At 41.3% G+C, this 25461-nt stretch overlaps 1 protein-coding gene across 3 annotated transcripts; it reads right to left on the minus strand.

The window, feature by feature from the left end:
• Positions 1-3455: 3455 nt before the first annotated feature.
• LOC132261838 (segmentation protein Runt) lies at positions 3456-21136 on the minus strand. 3 transcript variants are annotated; one of them, XM_059760839.1, is made up of 6 exons: positions 21063-21136; positions 18061-18495; positions 17772-17988; positions 10566-10766; positions 4796-4978; positions 3456-4454 (listed from the first exon to the last, which is right to left on the minus strand). In XM_059760839.1, exons 2-6 carry the CDS (start codon positions 18295-18297, stop codon positions 3697-3699), a joined length of 1596 nt encoding a protein of 531 aa, XP_059616822.1. In that variant the 5' UTR covers positions 18298-18495; positions 21063-21136; the 3' UTR covers positions 3456-3696. The 3 variants fall into 3 exon arrangements, with proteins under 3 accessions (XP_059616822.1, XP_059616820.1, XP_059616821.1); XM_059760837.1 differs by lacking the exon at positions 21063-21136 and adding an exon at positions 19798-20140; XM_059760838.1 differs by lacking the exon at positions 21063-21136 and adding an exon at positions 19748-19818.
• Positions 21137-25461: the final 4325 nt, after the last annotated feature.

The raw sequence follows: 25461 nt of genomic DNA on the forward strand, positions 1-25461 counted from the left end.
AAAATCCTGTCAATTCCTCCAATTGTGCGGAACAACGAGAAAAGTGGGATTATCATTTTCTGTCGGGGGTGAACTTTTGTTAAAATTGTATCCCCCACACCAAACCGACCATGCACACGCATTCAGACGCTCGTAAAATCTAATTTGCTCCACTAGCCCAAAGCTCATTTGTTCAGATTATGTCCAGGCACTTTGGAGAATCTCGCACCCTCTTCCCCAGCCCGGGCATTCAATTGAGTCTTTGCCCAGGGTCGCCCAAGTGGATTGTGGCGAATCCCCATTGATCGGGTGTGAGCTATTTTTCAACCCAGAATTCCCCCACTCATGCCCAAGCCGAGGAGATTTCATCTAATAAGATAGCAACCGAGAGTTGGGAATGATGAAAAACCGAAAATTAATGATGTCTTTTATTGAAATTTCAATTTTGTTGATTGATTTTGATCCTGGCAAAGCAATTTCACATTGAAGGATGTTGAGAAAATCTTCCATTCTCAATTTATTTTCCACTCTAACATTGTCTCCTTGTTTTTGCCCACTGAACTACATACAATATGGGTGCGACTAGGAAGACAGTAAAGCCTTGAGATGGATTTGCTGTGTATAGTTCTTTGCTGGAAGATTCACTTGAAATCCACCCGCCCGATATGTGTGTGTGTGTGTCTGTGATTAATGAAGCGATTCATGGAGAAGCTTTTTCTCATTCTGAAGCTTAAAGTTTCTTGAACTCCCGTTTTCAGTTCTTTTTAGATTAATTAACACTCGCCGTTACAGAGCGAGTCACTTCAGTTCGTCCTCTTTTCTCTCTTTCACCCCCATCTATGTCTTTTGTGTGGTCAGTGTCTTTCTCCCACCACAGTTGCTCTTAATCTCCAGCTCACATGCATTCTCTTGCAATTTATCAGCTTTTCTCCCTACTAAATTAATGAGATTTTTTTTCTCATTTAAACTGCACCGAGATTTATCTTGTGCTCACGAGAGAATATCTTCCTGGCATTTCCGGGATGCTCTAATATTGGAAAATTCCTCATCATTTCAGCGCTGGTGGAAGTGGGAGAAAAATGTAAAGGAGTAAAATGAAGATTGTGGCGGAAGATATTGAAATATTTCGTGCTATCTCTCATCATTCTTCGTTGCACATCGGCAAAATATGAGCCCCAACAGCCGGAAAATTGTGAAACCCCCAAGGGTGTGTAATTACAAATATATTTGTATACTTTAAAACCCACCCAAACATCGCGATTTCGGCCAATTTTACCATTACCACATTGAGTGCGAAGAAGAGAGTTCAAGTGAAAAATGAAGCATAAGAAATGTTGCACTGATTTGCCCCTGCGCTTCAAAAATGATGCGGAAACTTGTGCTCCCGGCACCATGATGAAATCCACGAAAGACTGGAAAGCTCATTCTATGTGTCTCCTCCAACACAGCAGAAAATTCCTCGACATTCTGTCAACATTAATATTGAGACGTTGTGTGAATGTAGGAGAATATCTGCAGGGTGTTTGCTGACTTCAATCCCAGTTCCATTTGTGTGCGGTGCTCTCGTGAGCTGGGATGGTGATATGAGCTTTCCTGGAGGCACACCGGAGGAGCAGCTAGATTTGTGTGAGTGCTCATCCTGCCTATTTAATAATATTCTCCATCATATGGGTGACTTCTTGTGTACCGAAATGCTTTTATGTATGAAAATGATCTGCAATAAATCTCTCACTCTCGCCTTCCCTCGCATCTCTGATCCCTGTGTTCGCCTTCAAGGGCCAAAAGCACACATTTGCGCTGACTTTGTGACATCTGGTGCTCCTCTTATATCACTTCGCTACCTTCTCTCGGTTGATTCTGCTCCCACCCACGCTCACTCATGACCTCATTTGCTAGTAGCAACTGGGAAATGTCTTCGCTCTGGAAAATATTAATTTTGCGCGAATTAATAAAACACCCAACAACCGTCCACGTTCATCATCCCCTTGTTTCGCGCCCACCAAATCATGCCCATTTAGAGGCTCTCATCGATAACGTGTGCGGATAGCAATCAAATGATAATCTGTGAACTAAAACCGGTCGGAAATTGATAATAAATTAAACACACCGTGAACTGATTAATTTTTTATCCATCTGTTGTCTCTCCATCCCTCGTGCAAACATTTTTCTCCCATCCACTCAACACGACAAAATAATTTATTTAATGGACCACCGCTCGGGGCAGAATTCTCGTGGGCAAAACAGACACACGAGCTGTGTTGATGTGTGCCCATTGAGAGGCCAATTTTGGTGTCACAATGCCTATCATGCATTCTCTCTCTCTCTCTCTCTCGTTCCACCGAAAAATCCGCCCCTAATTGACTCCTTCCAATCTGCATGTGAGTGATTTGCCCGAGTGATGCATTGTGTGAAGCCATCGATAAATTATTATCGAGTTGCATTCGCACGGGAAGGAGTGAGAGTGGTAAAAATCAAAATATACTTACCCACACTAAATCGAAACGAGTCACTTTTCGTCAGACAGCTCCTATGAAAGCCCGCAATTGCATTTTGCTAATTGAGTCAGAAAAGTACAGGCAATTGACGCTGTCACGAAGTCCATTGGAAATCGTCCCATTGCATTTCAATTCCATTTGCACGCCAAAGTCAGTTTGACCTAATGACATGGAAAGCACAACAAAGGATAACTTCTCTTCCCAATTTCACGCTGATAAGCAATACGGAATTAACGTGTAAAACTATTACTCACTTCTCTCTTGCCATCGGAAATGCCAATTTATGCACCGAACCATCCTCAAAACCTTTTTTTTGTTCCAGGACTAAATGATGCGTCGCACATAAAACCAAATTGGCAACCAATGCAGTTTCCCCCAAAAAAGCTCCGTAAATATATTGACAATTGACAGAGTGGGCCATTTTTTTCGCCACATTTCTCTTTTCCCATTTTCCACTGACACCAAAAATCACCCACATTTTTTCGGTTTGTGGATTTTTTGCCACAAGCTCTGCGCGTGCCAAATTTTTCCAACGAAAAAGACAATGAAAATGGATAAAGACAAACAAAATGTAAATATATAAGAGAAATAAATAAATAAAACAATTTATTGGTGTATATGGGTAAAATAAACCGAAAATTTCCGTAAAAGTTGATTTAGGATGCAATTTCTGGCCACGAGTGGATATTCAAAATTACGAGGAATTTGTTCCAATCATTCACGCATTTACGCGGCTGAATTTGAATTGAAATAGAGGGAAAAAACCAGATGGGGAGGAAATCAAATGTGCCCACCAGAGTGAAATGCAATAGAAAATAAATTGTTATTTGTTCAATTTCCGTATCCCAATAAAGTTTCGACCGAAAGAATGCCTCAATGTCTGTCTGGCCATTCACTCGTACCACAGATTAGTGATAAAGTCCATAGAAGCATAAATTTACTACGAAAAAGAATATCAAAATAAAGAACACACCTTGACAGCTATATTTTCAAGTATTATTCATTATCTATCAACATTGTTGCCTTACAACTACTTCTGATGAATTATTTACAAGTTACGAATAATTCCCATTTTTACACACATCTCATGTTCCAATGACCACAAACTGAATAGATCAAAATGTGATTTGTAAAGGTGAAGGATATCGCTGACAATGGGAAAGTAAAGGGAAATTAAATTAATCACCGGAACTTTAAAGATATCATTCCATCTTGTTCTGTATTAGTAGGGCCTCCAGACGTCGCTATGCTTGGGTGTACGACATCGATTCGCCGCTCCAGTCGTGTCCAATTTCTTCTCACTCCTGGTCTCTTCCATATCCTCAGGACTGGGAGATCTCTTGCTCGAGCTTACGGGCGGCGATGAGCGATTTTCTGCGTCCTCCTTGCCTGAATTCGCCACATCGTGACCAGAATGTGAAATCAAAGTCACTGAGGATCGCTTCAGAAGTCCAGGCGGAGATTCAGTTGATTCCGGACTCGTACCACCACGGAAAGTGTTCCTGAACCACGGGAAATCATGATAATTGCCATACAACTGCGTGTACAGCCACTGACTTGGCGGCGGAATAAGCGGTGTTTGCAGAAAGAGTTGCGCCGCGAGAGCATGATTGAAGGGTGCATGATGCAGATGCCCAGAGAAGCCCGATAGCAGATCATTGGTCTTCTTCATGGACGCCAAAGAAGTGTCTCCTGCATTTCCACGGTGGATGAAGGACGTGAAGGCGCCCGTCGGCGTGGGACTTCTCTTCTCCTCGCCATCCTCCAACGATGACGAGTGCACAATCCGCGGTGAGCCCGTCACTGATATGTTGTTGTCACTCTCATAGCTGGCACCATCGACGTTGTTGTTGTTGTCGCCATTTTCATCCGGCGTGGCGCGTCCAGGCTCACCGCCCGCCGTAGCAGCCACGGACAAATGCCCCGGTGACCCCTTGGGACTCGTTGTACTGTGCGGATTGCACGAGATTTGATTTAGCGCTGCCAAAATACAATTGATTTCAATTAAACATGGAGTACTGTAGCCTCTAATCACTCATAATTTATGGTCACAATTTCGAATCAACCTCTCCTTACCCTCCCCTTAGTATTGGCCCCACAATACATTTGTGCAACCCCATCAACGGGCAAATTACTGATCATATTTGATGACCACAATGGATTGGGGCAGAGAACTCTGACCAATATTTAAAGGTATCTGAGGCATGCAATCCTTCCAGATTGCGGCTTGTCCAGCAAATTGTGGAATTCTCAAAGTACTCCCCAGTTATCAACCCTCTTAATGGGCGGAAATACACCCGGGATGTGAGGATAATGATTACCTCGCGGTGACCCATTCATCGACCTCTCCATGCGATCCATCGTCGCCAGCATATGTGGATTAAATTGTGGTGGGTGGTGATGATGGAGGAATTGAGCCGGTGGAAAGTTGTGACGCGCCCCAAGAGCACGCCAGTCGCCAGCCAAGTGAGCCCCCGGCATTCCGGCCAAGTGATGAGCGAATCCTGAAAAAAACATATCCAATTACAGTCACTGAAAGTATTCTCATAATGTGCATCAAATGCCATCATTTCATCATATTTCTCCCGGATTAAAAAAAAAAAAAGAAAATACTCTCAAAGAAGCATCTTTCAACTTATAACGCTGTCGCAGAAAAAGCACAATGACGCTCTTTTCTCCATGTACAGATGCGAGGAATATCAGAAAATGCGCCATGAGAGCTTCGGGTGCAAGAAAAGCCACGAGGAAAATCCGAAGCTTTCTAGCTGTGCTCGCATCTCTTTCACCCACACTGGGACAGACTTTTCTGGAGGATGTGAAGAAGCGAGAGAAAAGTTTGCCACCGCGTTGCCCAGAGATATGGCTAAGTTTTCCCGGTGTGGAGATGCGCGCCAAAGAATTGATGGGTGTGCGAAGGAGCTGGCAAGATGCGAGGAGCTTTTCCACCCCACTGTTGCTCCTTGTCACCCTCGAAGCTCTCGCTCACTATGTGCAGTGAATGTCTGTGGAGTGCGGGCGGCTTTGGTGGAGATGCTTTGTGGCGCACCAATGGGACCACGCTGTGCCCCACTATACTCCAGTTCGCAGCGTACCAGTGGCTAACCCTTTATCGCCGAAGGTTTCCTTACGGGACCGCATATTTGGGTTTTTAGTGGGGGGCAGCAAAGTTGGAAGCCAAAAGCTTCTCTTTCTCACGATATTCACACAGAAGTACATACATACACATCTCAACTACACTCTCTCCCTGTCGCGCTTACTTAAAGCACAATCTTCCGCTTTCTCACGCTGGCGCACACACTCACATACACATACAAATAAACACAGAAACCACCCACAAAAGCTCTCTCCCCCAAAAGTTCGTGGACACAGGAAAAAACGTGAACATACATTTATAACACCACGACCATCATTTGATACCCACTCCATATCCCCGCAAAATCCACACTCACATACGAACTCTCTTGGTCTGCACCTCCCTTTCGGAATTTCTTCATCTCCACGAATGGCCGCCTTCATTTTTCCTCACTTTAAGACATTTCCATGCAATTTCCTTACAGCGCTTCAATTGAAAACCCATTCTTTTTCATTCAATAAATGTCTTTAATCTCATAAATTATTTAACATTAAATCTCATTGGCAAAAATTTGTCTTCTCAAGGGTTCTTTCGACATTTCAATATAACTGACGAATCACTCGTTCAAATGGCATAAAACAGTGCTGATCGGCGCCTTTGTTCGCACACCCACTCACCCAATTTGTCGCTCCGAAAGACAAGGGTACTTTCCACTAAGGAGGTTCACAATTTATTCCTTGTCTCCCGCGCGTCATTCCTTAAGCCTTTCACAATTATTTCACACATTATTCACCCACCAAACCACCCGAAACGGAGTTGTGAGAAAAATCTCATCACCAAATCCAGAAACACTGCAATGTGTTCTTCATGATTCATCTAACGCGCGCTCAACTCTGCACACACAAATGCAACGGAGAAAATGAGTCGTGAACACAGAAGATGAGATTGATGGTTTGGGGTGAAGATTTTTGGTGCGCAATTCAACCGATTACATTACACATTGTGTGAATTAAGTCGCAAAATAATCAGCACAACTCGCAAGAAATGCGAGGGGATTTAATGAGGTGGTTGCTTCTTGGGCCAAGTCTGCTTCCTCGCGTATCTTAAATGCATGTTTTGAATTTCCATGACAATTTGTCCCTCAAGAATCCATTAATATTTCACTAGATGTGATTAATCTATCGAAATTTATTATGAAAGACAATATAATGAGTATTAGACTCCACCCACACACACACACCCTTTCTTCCATTATCCCTCGCCATTTTGCAAGTGAAAACCCTTAAAACTAAACAAGAGAGTGGATCCTTTTATAAATGTCACGACTCATTTCTCCACACGTCTTTCCGAGATATTAAGTAACAATGGGAATTTATAAGTGGAATATAATTTACTCCTGATATATGCAAGGCGACACAATGTGGTAAGATCACCAAATAAGACTTTCACCAATCTCCTCCATCACTCTCCACATCCCTGCATGCTTTTCATATTGAGCACTCAGAGTGGGGGTGTGATGAAGAAGAGCCCCTTCCAATCGCCTCTCACGTCAACTGAAAGCTCAGAGATAACCGAAGGATTTGCCTTCATCCACACATTTGTACACTTTCCCATTCAAATGCGCGGTAAAGGGGTGACGCGGATGAAATTGATGGTTCGGACCGGGAAATTTTAAGTACTTTGGCTATTGATTTTCCTAAGCTCTTCTCACGTCAATTATTACAATAAAATAGTCACTTTTCTCACCTCTCGCGTACACCCTTAAATGTCAACTCATTTCCTGCACCCTTTTCGCAAGATATATAATCCTGTCTTGTCTCGTGTCAATTCGCAAGTCTTTCAATTTTGCGAATTGTATGCTCAACTTTTCCATAACATGACACCGAGAGTGTCGAATAAAATATAAAGTGAAGCACGCGGGAAGAATCCCCAACCATTCTCATGGGAAAATCCTCAGAAACTGTGGAGAGACGTTGATGTGTCACGAGGTAACGTGTAATACATGATGAGAAAGTAAAGCCAAAACTTTGTGGAGAAGACACCGAAGTGTCTTGAATTACCTTTGACAGTAATTTGTAGATAAGTAAATTTTAATAATAATGGTATTTCAAGAAAGGGGATCCAAAGTGGAGGAAAATATATACCTGGAGGGAATCTTTTACACACACACACACAACACATCATTTGCATACATTTCTTCAGTGACACACCGAGCAAAATGACTTTAATTATCACTAAATTATTTAACTTTCACCACCCACCGTGCGTGTGTTGATTACAGAGTCAAATGGGTGTAAAATTCACACCTCTTCTCCCCTCTCACTTGTTCATCCATCGTGAAACTTTCAACGAATAATTCATTTATTTCACCTCTTTTATTCCCCGCCACCACCACCCATCACCTCCATCAACGAGCACGATAATGAGCAAGTGAGAGGAACAAGCTTCAAATTATCGACTTTCTCCCCACTTTTAATTAATTATTTTCCACCCACACCCCCCAGTGTGTCTTCCTTTCTTCCCAACATTGTGTCAGTGCGAAAATAGAATTAAATTAAAACCGTTAAACTAAAACTCTAGAGCACAGAAAGTATTTCCTTATACTTCCTCTCACTCCCACACAGCATTACGGAATGACTGGATGAGAGGAGATAAAAGTATACAAAAACACATTTTATGGACTCATTATCTAAAACAGTTTCACATTCATTCCTTCAAGCCATTTCCCGCCACCACCAACCTCATGAACTCCACAGATCTTAGCCTGTTTTCTGCTCCTCGGCGACCCCCAAGGATCAATGGAAGGGGTAGATTGTAAAGAGACTGAATAGGAATAGGAGAAGTCGTGCTGTGTTTCTTCATTTTGTAAATTCTAGGGAAAGGCAAAAAAATGTATTTCGCCTCTTTAATCACTTTGTAAACTCCTTCAGCTGCAAAATTATCAACTTTACCGCCGAATGGTGATTACGTTTTAGTGAAAAAAAAAGATTCTCGGTGTGGAGATAATGGTTTTACCCCTGCAATTTCACCTTCGATTATTTGACACATTTCCACTGATTATTCCTCACTCTCAAGCAGCTTTTCTTAACCCTTTTATCGTCATTGTTTCACTCTAGAATGAGGAGAAATGGCCCGGTGAGGAGAATTGCACGAAAACCAATTTATTTAATTGCTCAGATTGTCACAAACACGAGATTGATAAAAGAAAAGAGCATCTCGCGACGTCAGAGGGGTGAATATTTAAGAGAGTAAAAAAGTTGAAATTGAAATTCCTTAAAGCCGGGCTTCTGCCGATTATAATTGTCCTACTGTGAAATTTCAAGCAAAAAATACAATTCTTTCAGGATTATGCATGGATGTTTGTGCACGCTTACAGCATATGTGGAAATTTCGGAAGCTTTAGAAAATTTAAATATTTGCATGAATATGAGCTTCTGATTGTATATTCATATTTGCCATCGCGATCAATATATGTGCGTGTTAAGTGTTTGTTTGATCAATCAATCAATCAATCATCCACACACATTTTCCACCCCGACCACCCGAAAGCCATTTGGACGTCTTGGAGGAACACCAGCGTCAACATTCTACTTGTGATTTGTTCATATTGATTCAATTTCTTGTCAATTCTCCCTGTCAATAGCATTCAACACACAATTCTCACATATACAAACCTCCCACACGCAAATTCAACTTCTTTACATACCCCTTCTCACTCTTTTTCTCCTGCATTCACTCGACATTTCTATTCACGTTGGGGATATTAATATTAAGAGGCAACACGCGCTTTTTCAACTTCTACAAATCGAACATCTCCATCGAAATTCCTCCTTCAAATAAGCAATTTTTTACTCAATTTACCACTATTTTCAGAGCAAATATTAAAAGAGCATGTGATTTCGTGACTGAGGGTGAAAATCACCCTCTCTGAATTTAATATCAAACGAGAGAATCCATCATTATTCTTTCCCGCGTATGCAAATGATTAGAAGCATATGTTGCAGATAAGGAAAAGCAATGGAGAAAACGTCTTGTTTTTTGCAACACAAGAATCAATTGATTGTGCTTTTCCTCCTCGTCAATCTGTCAGACATTCTTCTTTTTATTAATTTTCAGCCAGTGAAATCTAATTTCACCAATTCCATCTCAGAGACAGAGACGACAAAAATTCTTAGATTACGCATTTGGTGAGCAATAAAAGTGGCATTATTGGTGCGACACACAATCAATATAAATTTCGGGGCATTTAAAATGAAATCAACCCCTCATTATTGGGCGAACAAGCCAGAAAATCACAAATTGTCTCGAATTCTGCCAATGAGACATATGGCGAGGGTGGAAAAGTTTAAATAGACGCATGGCGAGAAGAGGGTGAAAAAGTGTCAATTTCTATTCAATAATGCCGACATCGTGTTTTATTTACCCATTTTTGCGCCAAACTCACCCTTGAACTTCACACACTCTGTCGGTGTCTTTGAGATGGCACACAAACTCACCCCGGGATGGGAGTAGCAAACATCACACATTTTCAGCCACCCACACCTCGACTTCTCCCCCTCAGAAATTCACTGCCTGGTGGAAGCAAAGGGGCTCCTCCTGTGTGTGTGTCTCTGGGCGCTAGAGGAAGAGACACCATGCAGGGAGGCAATTTGTAGGCGGCACAAAGAGGCAAGCAAGGTGTCATTACATCTTTCGCCCCATCCTCATTTGTGGCACCTCTTAATTTTATTTTCTTTGTCCCCTTTTCCAACCAGACGCACGGGAGTTTTTAAAGCAGGGCCAAAGGGTAGATTTTATGTGGAAAAAAATATGAATATATTTAGTAAAATTTTGCACACAATTCTTGAATTTCTAAGCATCACCAATTACTGCACAAAGACTATTAACCCTAGACAGTTACCATGGTGGAAAAGCAGGATTATCTGCTAATACCCCCGATACTGGTCTCGAGACAAGTCCCTTCTTTTGTGAGTATAATTTTTATTATGGATAGCAGAGAGTATCTGGTATGGACTCACCTGAGAGCTTAAATGGAAGACCTCCCATTAAAGGATCTGGCGCAAATCTCTGTGGACCAAATGCAAATGGATGGAAGCCTTGGTGACGCACTTTCGAACGTGGCTCTCTTGGACCATCAACAGTCACCTTAATTGCTTTCGTGTATGTGGCAATTTGCATGGGAACGGTTGATATCACAATTGTGAGAGTGAAGCTCTTGCCTGAAACCAAGAAAATAATTATTACTTCATGCATTTGAGCGTGAAATGAGGTTTTCGGTAGTAATTAAAGAAGCATCAATCGATTAAGAAATTTTTTGGAAAAGCAGAAAGAGCTATTGAAATAGTGACTTTATATCAAAAATTATATTTATAAACTTTAATGTTCTTCTCGGAAGGATAATATTTGTGTAAATTCTATTTTTATCTGCGTAAATATTACTCGAAAGTCCCCTAAAGATGAGCTCCCACGCGAAAAATCCGTCAATTCTCGGAGTGAAATCAATAAACCGGCCGACAGCGACAACCCCAAAATATCATAAATTGCATCCCACCACTCCTGTTTATTGTTTATTCTTCCTATGCTGAAAAATCACTGAAGTTGCCACACCAAGACGTTGTTGGGGAGAAGTCGGAAAAACAATGACTTCAGAAAACTCGTAAATATTTACTGATTTTATCATATTGCCGCTATTCCGCTCCCTTCTGTCTCGCCCCACAATCTCTTGATGTGTTCCTCCAGGCGACTTCCGCCTCTGAAGCGCTCTCTAGCATCAGTACAAAACTCAGCTCGTGGGGAAGAGGAAAAAGGAGCATCCGCCGCCGCCAAATCCACACGCGGAACAATCTAACCATTTGTCATCCCTTGATAATTCAAGGGTGGCGAGAGCACATTGAGATACGAGGTTCACGATGTGCGGGGAAAGCATAAAAAAAATCACGGGTGAAATCTTCATTGTTTAAGCATTAGAGAGGCATTTTCCTCCACGAGTTCCCAAAAAAGAATCAAAGGAGAATCTCTTCAAAGAGGGATTTTTCATCTAAATCCCCATAAATCTACTCATGGACTATCATTCTCTCTGTTGTGTGATTATTGAGAGATTTCCCTCTGCTTAATCGTGTGATCCTGGCCCATGTGCCTGTGGAAAAGCAATTCACCTCATTCTGATATCTCGTAAAACATGACAAATTGTATCTTTGACATGACTTTGTGGGGGTGATTTAATGTTCTTCCACCACCAGAGGCAACGTGAAAACAATTAAATCAGAAGCAGGAAATCTGCCTCCGCATTCATGCTCATTTTGATGCCTCGGGCCTCCAAAATCACTCACTTTTGCACCCTCTTCTCTGTCACTTGAAGCCCCTTTTATGCTCTTCTCCGGACCATTGTCAAAAATAGAATGTGATTAGTGCAAATTGGCGATGGAACCAGTACAAAACTTATACATATGTAGCAATGCATACTTTTGCAAGTATTTTGCATATCGAGCATATCAGTTGAACGAAGAATTTAGAAATCGCTCTCCACTGCCACTGCTTTCCATCAGCTACCTACTAAAATGAATAATTTACATTTCAGCATCTCCACTTTCAATTTCCTCCTCTCATAACTTCGTACATATTTAATGCTTAGCTCTGTCCTTAATGCATTTTTTCCTCTTACTTCTCGTCTGATACATACGCTGGAAAATAAATAATCGGGCGCTCCTTCCCAACCACAGTGCTCAATGCGAAAGAATTTCTGTGAGATAAAACGCCGCCTCTTTGGGGCGAATCATAAAATATTACCAGCAAGTGGAGCCAAAAAGGGCACCACTGAATGCACATATTTAGTGGTGAGAAAAGTTAAATTTATTTATTCAACAAAATGACCACATTTGAGAAAAGATGGTGTGCTTTTGCACCATTTCAAGCATTTTTGAGGCCTCACAAATCTCTCTAGAAACAATTCTCTCTCTCCCCCACCCGTGGACACTCCTTGTGCCAAGAGAAAGAGCGAACCTCCTCAGCCCCAGAGGCATACAGAGAATTATTTCAGTTGGAGAACAGACCCCATCTCAGATGGGGTCGGCCCATAAATTTCATGGCGGAGGAAATTTCAGAACAAAAGTCCAGAGGAACGCGATACAAGGAATTCAAAAGGCCTCTCGCCACACATTTTCAACTCTTTGGCCAAGTGCCGAAAGACAAACCCCCACGAAATATGCTTGGAAGCCAAAAAATATTGCCAAAACATATAATATCTCAGTGAATAGACAAAATTGAATATTTCTCCGCCAGAAGTTATGAAGGCATTTGTCAAAATGTCAGAAGCAATGCCGAACTTTAATATCTCCGATTTCAGCTTAGCTATGTATTTGAAGTCATTCGGGGTGTCCGCCCATCTAAAATCCCACCCTAACATTTCACGATATGTGTCCGGAAAGTATTTTCCACTCAGAATGGAAGCACTTGAGGAGAGACAGAAAAGTTTAAATGTACAAAATATTTTGCAAAATACTCACATTCCTAACACTTTCCCACTCCCTCAGCGATGAAATATGCAAATATTTCAAAGTTTTTTGTGCGGTACAGTTGGAAATAATTTAGGTAATGTTGGTGGAAATTGCTTTTGGAAAATATTTGATCATCTGCAGAATTTATTCGGAAAACGAACATAGCGCCAAGGATTTCTAGCAAATGAGGCCATTTTCCCCAAGGCTTCTCACATGTTGAGTAAAACCAATTTAATAAAGCGAGCAATGCAAATAAGTAGGACATCTTTGCATGTTGAATTTCTGCTTGGATGACATTAGTGTCGTGACACGTAATTACAATCTGCCTGAGACGATTGTTTACACACATGTTACACTCTCCTTTTGCCACCCACCGAAACTCAGTCATAAATGGGGCGGAGGGTGGGCGAAATGAAAGGCACACACACGAGGCACCTTTCAAGAGAGATATGTCATGATGGAACATCCACATAAATTCTAGATTGAATTTACATAGTTGCTTGTACACTCGACAACTTCCACCTTCAGCCCACTTGACTCAATGCCTCAATCTCGCACACCTTATTTGCTAACTGGCCTTCTTCCCACCCAAAACACTCCCCAGCCGAGGGCAATAATTTACCACGAAAGGCAGTAATTATTGCAATTATAAATCATATTTCCTGCATCAATAACTTTACACTATATCTCTTTAACACTCCTCCATTGAAAATTTAATTACCAGCGCCCGGAAGGCGAATCTGGTGTGTTCCTCAAGAGTGATAAGAGACGATCACCCATAAAATTTGCGTGATGTAAAACACCTTATTCCCCTCTTATTTTCTCTCTATTTAAACTATAACACTCGAATGTGATGAATAAAATTATTAAAATTAATGAGCGCAATAAACTCAAGTAGAGTCTCACATATTTCATCGTTAAGTAAGAAAATGAGGAGCAAATTTTGTGGATAGGATTCTTGTGAGGCATTTCGGGACTTAAATTTGAGAGGGTATTAATTATCCTTGTTTGTGTTTTAACTCTCATCTCCCACACACACTTTCTTCCATCTCTCATTTGGAAACTCCTCGCAGAGCAAAAGGTTGGAAACCCTTTTTGGTGCCCTCTTTACCAGATGAATCTCCCCCACAACATTTCTTCATCGCACCACCCTTGCCCTACCCGTCAAGGTGCAGCTACTCCGATGGAGTAATGTACGTTTTCCTTCAGTATTCTCTATTCGAACTATTTTGTGGTACTTTTGTCCCAGACACAAAGTAATCAAATATCCCACTCTCTACATTACTATCAAACTTAAAGCTTTTCCTTTCCACTGGATACAAATTTCCCAAGTCACTAAGCCTTGATTTATCCACCCATGTTTAAATTCAATCCCGCCTGTCTTGAAGCTTTAAACTCTCCAATGCCTGTGCGCTTTTGTGTAGATTGGAGTGGTTTCATTATTATAAATTTTGGTACTCCTTTGGGGGTGTTTTAAGCTAATTAATATTTTGGCAATTTCGCACAGCTCCTGGTGCGCTCATTCTCTCATCTTTCATCGGAAAAATCAATTCAATTTCCACATGAGCTAAACGAAAGCTCAATGCATTTTTTTCTCTTCAAACACAACATACTTTCCATATTCACTCAGGATGAAATTTCACAATCTCACATACAAAATGTATAATTAAAAATTCCATACTTTCTTCCTTCACGTCTTCCCACGCCCTGTCTCTCTGGCATGAAAGCGCAATGAGCTTTTCGTGTTTCCATCTCAAGAGTTCAATGGAAAATTCCTCAACTGTGCGCTCTTTGACTTTTTTGCCCTCTTTTCTGCTCACCCAATAAGAGCTTTGGTGTTTTAATTCACAACATTCCAACTTGTGCGCTCTTTCTCCCAACATCAAATAGTGAAATCAGCAAAATATTTTCATCATCATTCTCTGCAACATCTCGCCTCGTTCTCTTGAGATTCTTTTCCTGTTAATTCCAAGCACACATTTCGGATTTTCTCCAGGGCAAAGAGACGAAAAGTCCTGAGAGTTAAAAAGTCTCACATCTTCTTATATGTCCGCTCTGTGACATGAAATTGATTCCCCTTTTGCCTTCTTTTGAGCACTTTTCGAACTCCCAGAGGAATTCGGTGGAAAACTCTTGTTGAGAGAGTTCAATTCTTTGGTGACTTCTTAACCATGACTTTCCCAGTCCACGATCCTCATGACTCCTCTTCGATTTTATCCATTGAGTCTCGTTTCACCCATCGCCACCCCCCAGGCTTCGTGTCGCATCCACACCCGAGGGATGAGATTGCCAAGGAGGCAAAAGGAAGAAGGCAAAATAATAAAACATAAAAATCAAGTGTTGTGCTGTCTGCAGACTGTGGGGTTGGGCGATGAATTCGGATGGTTTGAAAAGAGAGCAGAATTTAAAGAAACGAAGCGTATCAAGAGCGTTGCTTAGCAATTACTGTCGTCCCATTGTCACCCATTGTACTCCTCTCGAATCCTCTTCTGATTCTTTTTCTTCATCTGCACGCAGCATGTCTCATTGTGACTCCCTCCATCAATCAAACGAAGGATAGGAATTAGATCCAGCAGAATCACGGTACGTTTTCACAACATTTCAAAAATTATACAGGAAAAGAATTGAAACTTTTCAATAATTTCACCCTCAATATATATTTTCTATATGGTTATCAGAAGGTTAACAAAATCATATTGATTAATGGATTAATGAAGCGAAAGTGGGAATGTGAATTTGAATTGAAAAAAAGAAACAGGAAAAAAGATAAATCGACCCATGAAATACGTGATAAAATTTGAAGGAATCTCTTCTGCATTCCTCTCCGAATGACTTTTATCTAATTTTGTTCTGTACGTTTGTCATTTTGTTTTTTACTGAATTTGAATAGAACAAGTTTCTCCAATAAAATAGGTCTTCCTTAGTCATGCATTGTCAATTCAGAATCCATTACATTTATCTCTATGGAAAATGGCAGTTCAAATTGACAGTGAAAAAGTGAAAAATTTTTTTTTATTCACGAATGATGTATTAAAAATGAGATCATCCATTTATTCACTTTATAAATACATAAAATTGTCATGGTTGTATTTTAAAACAACCCTCAAAGGAATACCAAGTAGATTCATTCTTTTTCCTCCTCATAGCACTCTCATTTCCTCTCCTTATGCCTTTTAACCATCCCCATTCCTGTCTTCTATGTGCAGAGGAGGGACAGTAAAATGAGAACATTGGTGAGAAGAAAGGAAAGTATCCGGTTCCGTTTCAAAGTAGAAAAAAAGCCCAAGGTAAGAATTTCTCTGTTCATTATTCACTTCTTCATTGCCATCCACAGTGGCCACATTTTTCCACCCACTTCATCTTCAAATTCACCTTCATCAACCCCCTGTGATGGAAATTTAAGCGGAGGGTCGTAATTATAATTCCTCCCAGACCGTCTCCCACAGCACACACTCTTGAAAAGGTAGAAATAGGTGTTTTTAATAATTTACATCAACTTGAAAAGAAAGATGCAAACTAGGGGAGAAAAAGGAACAAGTGGAAAAATTATGTCTCCCTGTCTTTCCTCACACCAACAACTAATTTTACTTTAATGCCAATTTTTCCTCGCCTTAATTCACAATGCAATAAATTTAGGAGAGTTTTTTCATGGTGGTTTGAAAAACAACAAACTGCTTGCAATGAGGAAAACAATTTCACGAACAACGAGAGTAGCAAAATAATGACGACGATGATTAGGTTTAGGGTGGAAAATGGATTTTCATCATCATCAGAGAAGGAGCCAGAAAAAAGATGAAAAATAGCTTCATCAATTGATGAAATACATCTCTCACGAAGCAGAGTAGGAGGGATATTTGCCTCTTAATGTTCATCTCTCAGGCGTGCTCATCTCAATAAACAATGAACCCTCATGAATTTACAAGGGAGGGCGCACAATATTTGATCTCCCAAAAATGCGGCTTTGCATTGGAAAATTCTAAATTTGAGAACACGAAGCTTATCTCTAATTAAATTCAATTTCACAATGTCTTGGAGACACGCTACAGCTTAAATGGGGGATGATATGGATTCTTTTCCTTCCCCTTTTTTCAGCATTGCTTTTCACCGTGCAGGGTCGGGAAATTAACGCGGAAAAATCTCAACCGTCACTTTTTTTTATCCCATCGCTGTCTCTGATCTCGTCCACACCCTCCAAAGAATAAATAAATTCAAATGGTCTTGAGAGTCATGAAGAGGACTTAAAAGCGAGAAAATCTGCTAATGCCTAATTTTATCCACAAACAATTTACATCCATACCGGAAAATAAGTCGCTCCAATGGGAATAAACTGGCATATTACATGTTATCGCATCATATTCGGAAGATTTTCATTATCACTTTAGACATTATACTATAAATTTGTTATACGAATAATCCTTAGCATGTTTGGAAAATGAAGAAATTTCATAGCAAAGCTTATTCCTAATGTGTCACTAGAAGTCATCAGCAGCGAACCCAGAGACCATAAAGGAGATTAAAAAGGACTCAAAATTAGTCACCCTTCAATAGCTTTTCACTCTTATCTATGACTTTGAACTTTTTCTGGACGATTAAACCTCGTTTTTCCGCCACTTCTACAGATCGCAAATATGCCGATTAATTGCGTCATGGAGGTCAAATTTAAAAAATCAACAGTGCTTCAGCAAATAAGGCGAGAGATAGAGTTTATAGGAAAAAGTGACATACTCTTACCTCTTCCGCTTCGACCTACAAACCGCAAATCGTTGAATTTAGCCACTTGATTCTTCATCACGGCCGTACTATTTCGCAATTCGCCGCAGTAGTTCTCGTCATTGCCCGCCATCACGGTGACCAGAGTACCATCACCGACCTCACCGAGAGCCACCACTTTGAATGCCACCGGGAGGGTTTTGTTTGATCGCCAGTGCTGAGGCAGCACCGTGCACACCTGCCCAACGGAAACTCAACTCAATTAGTGCGTGAGCTGGCGAGAGAGGGTGCATTCCTGGGAATCACTTACCACGTGTGGGCATCCCGTCCGCACGAGTTCGCCCGGATGCTCAGCCATGAGACCCTCGAGAGTGCGCTCAGCCAGATTCTCCGCAGTCAGAGCAGTCATAGATGAATTATTGGCAGTGGCACTGCTGCCAGCACTCCCGGTGCCCCCGCTACTTCCATTTGTGCTGTTCATTTGCATTTCAGAGCCTTCTAGAGGCACTGAATTCGTTGTGGAACTCACTTCAGATGCGAGGTGCATCTTTCAAACAGTCTCTGACCCCACTGTCACTCACACTTCACGATATTGTAGCACATACCAGCATTTCCCAGGCATCTTTTCCACCAATATCACTCCAAAGATCTGAGCATTATAGCCCTTTTTTTAATAGAGACGCCCTGGTATGTGAGAAAATCCTCCGCACGTCACACTTCACATCTCAATTTCATGCGTCGAGTCCTGTAAGGAGGAAGGAAAAATCAGTGAGTCTTTATACTATAGAAGGGAGACCAAGGAGATCAAAGAAATTCCCCTTTTATGACTCTCAAACATGTCACAAAAATTTTCTTCCACCAAATTTACAAGTGAATTCATGTCAGACTTCATCAAATTTAACCAATGGATGATGGTTAGGAAAAATCCTCCATGGAAATGCCTTCAAAGTCACAGATCAATGGTGTTATTTAGAGAGAAAAAAAATCACAGTCGTTATTTCCTTTCCCGGCTCAGGCACACGCACACACCCTTTGAAAATACTGTAATTCTAAAGAGAGCATCAACAAGTGAGGAATGAGAAATTATCCTTCAATTTGCACCAGCAACTATGAACACTCTTCACGGCACTGTGGCGTGATTTTACCGCGAGACTCTGGCTTAAATGAGAAGTCATCCAGCAATGGCAGGTTGTGGATTAAAATTTGTGTGCAAATGCAGCGCAAGAGCGAACATTTGGAATATTTTGACGCGCCATGGGGCACAAATGTTGGCATAAAAATATTGAAAAGTCCCTAACATTATACTCTGGGATAATCAAGGGCTAAACCATGTGGCTGTTTCCACCTCAAAATCAGGGAAATTCAGTGGGAATTTTCATGGGAGCGCTACAACACAATAATGGACCGGATTTACACACCTGCAGGCACAAATCTCACTCATACACCGCATTCATCACTATTTTGGCCACTCCACCCCAGAGTGATGTAATGAAAATTTAGCTCTCTCTCTCCCTCTAAACATTCGCATTCTGGGAAATCAGGAATACACAACATTATTTGAGCTCAAAATTGCTAAATCGCAAATCAGACACTCATTTATGGATCAATTTGAAAAATTATTCTGTGAAGAGAGATCTTAAAAAATTACGGTTGCAATTATGATCATTAACGAGATGGTAAATCTTTTCTAAATTTTTCAATCCTACTATGAAATCATAATAGGATACTAAATACGTCCCTGTGAAATTTTATCGCATATGAATTTCACTGACTTTCACCACCAATGGATTATTACACAATTTGCCCCAACGTGTGTGAAAGTCTGGGACTTGCGATCAGGATGTGGTTTTTTAGGTGGATGATAAACATAATGACTTTTGCAAACTTCTCTCAGCACACATTTCACTGGACAAAAAACTCAAAATCCATTTTCCACACAGTGCAAAAAATGGACTTTCTATGGCATTTTCACATAATCCTCTGGGTTGAATATTCACCAGAAATCACTGGAGGAAAAACTAATGTGGAAATCCCACAAAACACTCACTTTCCAGACACAAACAATCACAGATGTTGAACTCTTCAGACTTCACTGAAACTTCCGTCCAAGATGCTAGTTGCTTCTCTATGGAGAATCCTGCGGTTTTCCAAACATAAGCCTCAGAAACCGCAAAATCTTCGCAGCTTGTCCACTAGTCGCTCCGGATGCACGATGAAGAAAGGCCTAGTCACAGACAAGTTTTGGCTTTAGCGAGAAAAAAGCGCAGTGCCAAGTTGGATGCTCTTCGGCAGATGTTCATTGAAAGACTATCTTGTGGTGAGTCCAAAAAGTCCCTCTCAAGTCATCATCTTTTCTTGGGTCTCGATCATCACACCACGTCACCAGCTCTAATGGCCCCTCTCGCCACCCATTCCGCCTCCCACTCGTCCCAGCCACCTCCGACCAATGTGTTGTGGCCAAATGTTGTGGCGCGCGTGAGGGGTGGTTGTCGGTGGGTAAAAGTTGATCGGTTGTTGCGGGACTCCTCGTCGTCTTCCACAGAATTTTCCATCCCACCCCGACAGCCAGGGCCAATATCCCCTGTGTCTGAGTGAGATGGTGGCATTCCTGGGAAGAGAGAGGCGACATGTGAGAGTGGAGCCAGTAATGTTGATTATCGGGGAGACCGAAGGATACCATCGCCCGCGTACTTTACCACCTACAAAAAAGCCTCAAAATGAGGGCGGAGCCTTAACAACAACCACCAGAGTAGTACATTTTTCAGCCACATCGTCGTCGGTGGTTGCCTCTTTGGTGCACCGCTACGTCCTCCGCACAAACCTCTAAACGTCTTCTTTCGCCCACCCAACCTTCTCCACCCACACACACACTCTCACACTGGATGCGCGCTTTTCCCAAGAAGCTCGCCCAGAAAGAAGCACTTGTGGCGTGTCTCATGGTGTATTTTATGGCACATCTCCGCACACAACTAAAAGATACCACAGAAAGATTTTGGTGGGTAGCGTGGAGAAGAAATGTGCGAAAGAAAGACATTTTCCCCCTCGTTTTTCCAACACGCCTCACGAGGGTGCGACAGAAACAGCTGCCAAGAAAGAATTCTCCTTCATCGACACAGTTCCTCTTCTGCTACACACACTTTTCTTAGCGACTTTCTTCTCCAGGGCCGAGTAGAAAATCACCCACCCCGTAAGCGAGAAAGAAGGCCCCAAGAAAACAACAGTCACCCTTTTCTGGTTTTCCTCCACCACAAGAAAATTCTTACAACTTACACCACTACATCCACAAGCCTAAAAATACTGTATTTCACTCACTTTTTCACTCAAGACGCTCGCCTCTTGCTATTCCTTGAGGAACTCTCAGCGAAGTCGGACGCACAGGTAGAAGTAACTTGAAGACCCTTGCGAACTTTTCACGTGATTCTAGCGCGGCACATAATTTACCCCCTGCCGTGCAATGCATTACTATTTGTCTGTGAACTTTCTGACGCATTTTCATTCAGCCACCCTCGAGGGGAAAAACCTGCAACGAGAGAAAAGAGTTTATGCACTTCCTGAAGCAATCACACACATTATATCACAGCTTGGTCGAGGGGTGATATTCAGTTTTTCTCTCAAAATTTCAATTCAAAAAATTCACATCTGCATGCTAAATGTTTCTCATTCAGTATTCAAAGAAACATTTAGCATTTAAAGTTCACTTCGAATCATCTATAGTCCCCTCGATTTTCACTTACCGTGCCGTTGAAAGGACAAAAGGCAAAGGATTGCTCTACAAAACTCTCCCCATCCATCTTCAAGAGGATGCCATTAAGCGCCTCTCTTTGGCTCATTGTTTCACACCCCGACTTGGAGTTCATTGTGCCCGCCGTTGTACATGTGTTACCACCGGAAGGGGTTGAAATTGAGGGTTGACGCGGTGGGCTCAATGGCAGATGACTGTGGAAATCCACCCAGTCCAGCTTTTTCACTTTTCCGCCGTTTTTATAGTCGACAAGACGCTTCCATTCTTCTTTCTATCTTTGTTCTCTTCTCACCTCCGCAGGCATTCTCCATCCGTACCATTTCGCTCAGAAACTTTAAAAACTCACTCCACTTGACTGGATTCGCTTCAATGAGTGCCACCTCGCATCAGGTGGAATCCGTCGCAATCTACCATGAAATGAATAGAATGTTGTGTGTATGAGATATTTTCAGGTGAGATGGAATTAACGTGTGTCTTCATAAATGAAAGCATCCTGTCGTGCCAAAAGGGAAATATCTCATATAAATCCAGCTAAACAAAGTGAAAACCACCATCGAAATCTCACCTAGGCAAACAGGATGACTCCGTGTGGAATATTCATAAACCCATACAGAATATATTACACATATTTTCCACCAGTGATTCGCATATGAAATTTTCGCATTATATTTGCCATATTAAATATTTAAACATCCTCAAGTGTGAAACGCCTGAATTTCTGTCCCATAATTACTTTCAACCTATCAACAGTTCAAGTATGATCCTAATAACACAGGTCGACACAATTCTCTAAGAACATTAAAAGAACATGAGAAATAGAAGTGAGGCAAAGCAAAAGAAAATACTTGCATTCGAACCATTGTCACGTATCACCAATACCCATAATATCATCTCATTTCCCCTTCACAACCTTATAAGTTTTCATGGGATTTTCTCTACACTTATTTCAACAATTTTTCCAACAATCTGAATGCACCCGACCATTACACTCTGTGTATCCACCACCGCCTTCCTCTGGACGGCGGAAAGAAACACCGGAGAATTTTCATTCTTCTCGCCCAGAACAAATTGGACTGAGAGGAACAGCATCTGGTATCAATTGGTTCAATTGCACAATGTCACATGATTATTACTTTTATTGGGTCACTTAATGGCATTGTCGCCCCCTAACAACTAACGATAAAAGGTGAAATACATCAATAATGATACTGGTAAATTCAAATAATGTATTCTGGACACGAAAATCTCTCCTTTACACCATCACATGCATGTGCTTCACACTTTTTTCTACGCTCAACCCCACCCAATATCGAGGCATCTCTTTTTCCATCGACCCCAGACTTTTTGCAATTGTGCTCTCAATAAAATCGACATGTGTAGCAAATACACAGGAGTTGGGAAGTGATAGGAGTCGAGGGATCACTGAATAACCTCTTGCACCGGGTCTGAGGGTGGCCAAAAAAGTAGAGACATAAAATGTGAGAGTGGCTAAAGTGACTGAAGAAAATCTATCCCTAAACAGCAATTCGCATAGCCAATCGACATAAAATACAATGATAGGCCACCGTGGTTAATACTCCCGAGAGTCCAATTTTTACCATCAACCCCTGAGACGGCCTAAATCTTCTCGTGCATTCTCAATGTAATCACACATTCGCGTCTCGTGAAATCAAACAGCAAAAGTCTGCTCATTCTCCTTCCACCCAGTGGTAGAATTTACAATTTCACTCGACTAAAAATCCCATACAAACATGCATTCTCATCTCGGCGGGCGAACAAACATTCCGGAGAAATGATTTTCTCACCCTCAAACCCATGCCTTCGCGGAGCAAAACGACGAAAGAAAAAAATGCGGAAGGGGATCAAAAGGGAGGCACACAAAATAATACGAGGGAAAATGGGAATAGCGAGATTTGTCTCATGAGAATTGTCTTTTATGGTAAATTCATTCAAAAGAATTCATACTTGTCGAGATTGAGATTTTTAAATGACACTCCATCCCCAAAAATCTCTGCCATATCATACATTCAGTCACATTCTCAAGCATAAAATGAGATTGGAGAATCAAATAATTTCAACTATTGGGTCAGAGACGATGTCAAAAGACACATACTTTAAATTTCCTGCTTGGGAGGAAAACAAGGCCGGAAGGAGACACAGGGACACACTTTGAAGTGCTGAGAAGCATGATGTTACAAGTACTTAAGAAAGCCCCCAAAGGGTCAAACTCGGCATTTAAATAATTCAACATCAACTCACATTATTCTTTGTGAGAATTCTACATCATCTTCACAAATTCAACCTTTCCTTTTATGTCCATTTCCCCTCATTTGCATGGCTCCAGCCAGGTGAAATATTCATCACATCTGCAATAGAGATTTCCATACCAAGGCGATGATCTAGGAAAAAATGAATAAAAGTATTTAGAGATCGCAGCACTGCTGCGGCAAATTGAGTAAACCATGGCAACTCAGGGTTAGGGAACATTAGGAAAATGAAACAGGAAAATTAGTGAATTCCTACTGGATGTAACTTCATTCAATGGAATGACTTAACACAGCCACAGGCCACAATAAATTATGCAAATCGTACAGAATGGCATGGTATTCAATTGATCAAATAATTGGCCCCCTGCGAATAGCATCGTCACCCCCATTTCTCGCCTCCATAATCAATTTGAGAAAGTCCATGCCCATTTCCCACCCACACTCACTGATACAATGGAAATGTCTCACCTATGGAGGTAGCTCGCAATTCAATTCCCTACTGCCTGATATCGAGTGAACCTTCGGCAATTGCGAGTGAGAAAATGCCATAGGGAAAAAAGCGACAGTCACTGGAAGGTGTTGATTATATTTTCAAATCAATTTACTCCAATTTGCATTATACCCAGCAAAATGGGAGTGACTTTATCAACATTAAACCACCTCTTTCCACCTAATTTCTTTATTAATTACCTATTCTTTCACTTAATAAATTTTTTCAAGATACACCAATGGAAAAAAAATCTTTTACAAAGCATACATTCTCAGACAAATGATATAAAGAAGTTCAAATGGATTTGGTCCCCATCCTGAAAAGTTCTCTCCAATTACTCCACACCTTTTCCACCTTCTTTTCTGCCCTCCCCGAGTGATTGGTAGTTCAATAGGAATTGCAGGAGAGAAATTGGAAATTTACCTTTGTAATTTGCATACATTTATCATTTGAGAAATCCCCACACTCCACCCCTGCACAGTCCCATCTCCCTTCCGTCCCTCCCCCATACACCATCATCATTCTTCGATCGTGGTTGTATCATGTAAGTGTAATTTGTCCGGCACATCCCCAAAATTTCATTATCTCACCCACTTCTGCTCAATCCGCCTGCCATTGAGCGCTTCCAGTTCACCGTGCAGGGAGAAAGAATTTGCCGAAATATCCTTTCTCTGTCCTGTAATTTGTTTACCAGACGATCCTATCCAAATAAACGCAAATAAGAAGAGAATAAAAGGAAATCGGACGAATACATTTCCGATACTTACACCAATTCACACTAATGTTACAGGAAAAATCCCTTCTTTTCCTACACCATCCATTCCACATTCTTCATCCTCTATCGTCAGAGTTGATGAGATTCCAACGAAAACAATTCATAAAGATAAGCATCAACTCTATATATCCCTTGTGAAATAATATGAATAATACAGTAAAGAAAATGCTGCGTTGCTGTTCTTTTTCCCCATTATTTCAATTATCAAAATCTATGATACTCACAACTTTGTTTCGCCATCCTCTTTCATCGAGTCCCTTCTTGAGTAAAACTTTTTCATGGAATTGAAAATCCGAAGCAAGTGTGATGGACACAGCTGCGGGATAGATTACGTCCTGTCCCTCCTTCCTGATCCTGATTTGCATCGTAAAAAGAGTGGGATGAAAAATGTGAGAAAATCCATCGAAGACTCATTCATTGTGCGAGTCGCTCATAGC

This window comes from Phlebotomus argentipes, unplaced genomic scaffold, assembly GCF_947086385.1.
Source record: "Phlebotomus argentipes unplaced genomic scaffold, Phlebotomus argentipes genome assembly contig_15, whole genome shotgun sequence".
Lineage (NCBI taxonomy): Eukaryota > Metazoa > Arthropoda > Insecta > Diptera > Psychodidae > Phlebotomus > Phlebotomus argentipes.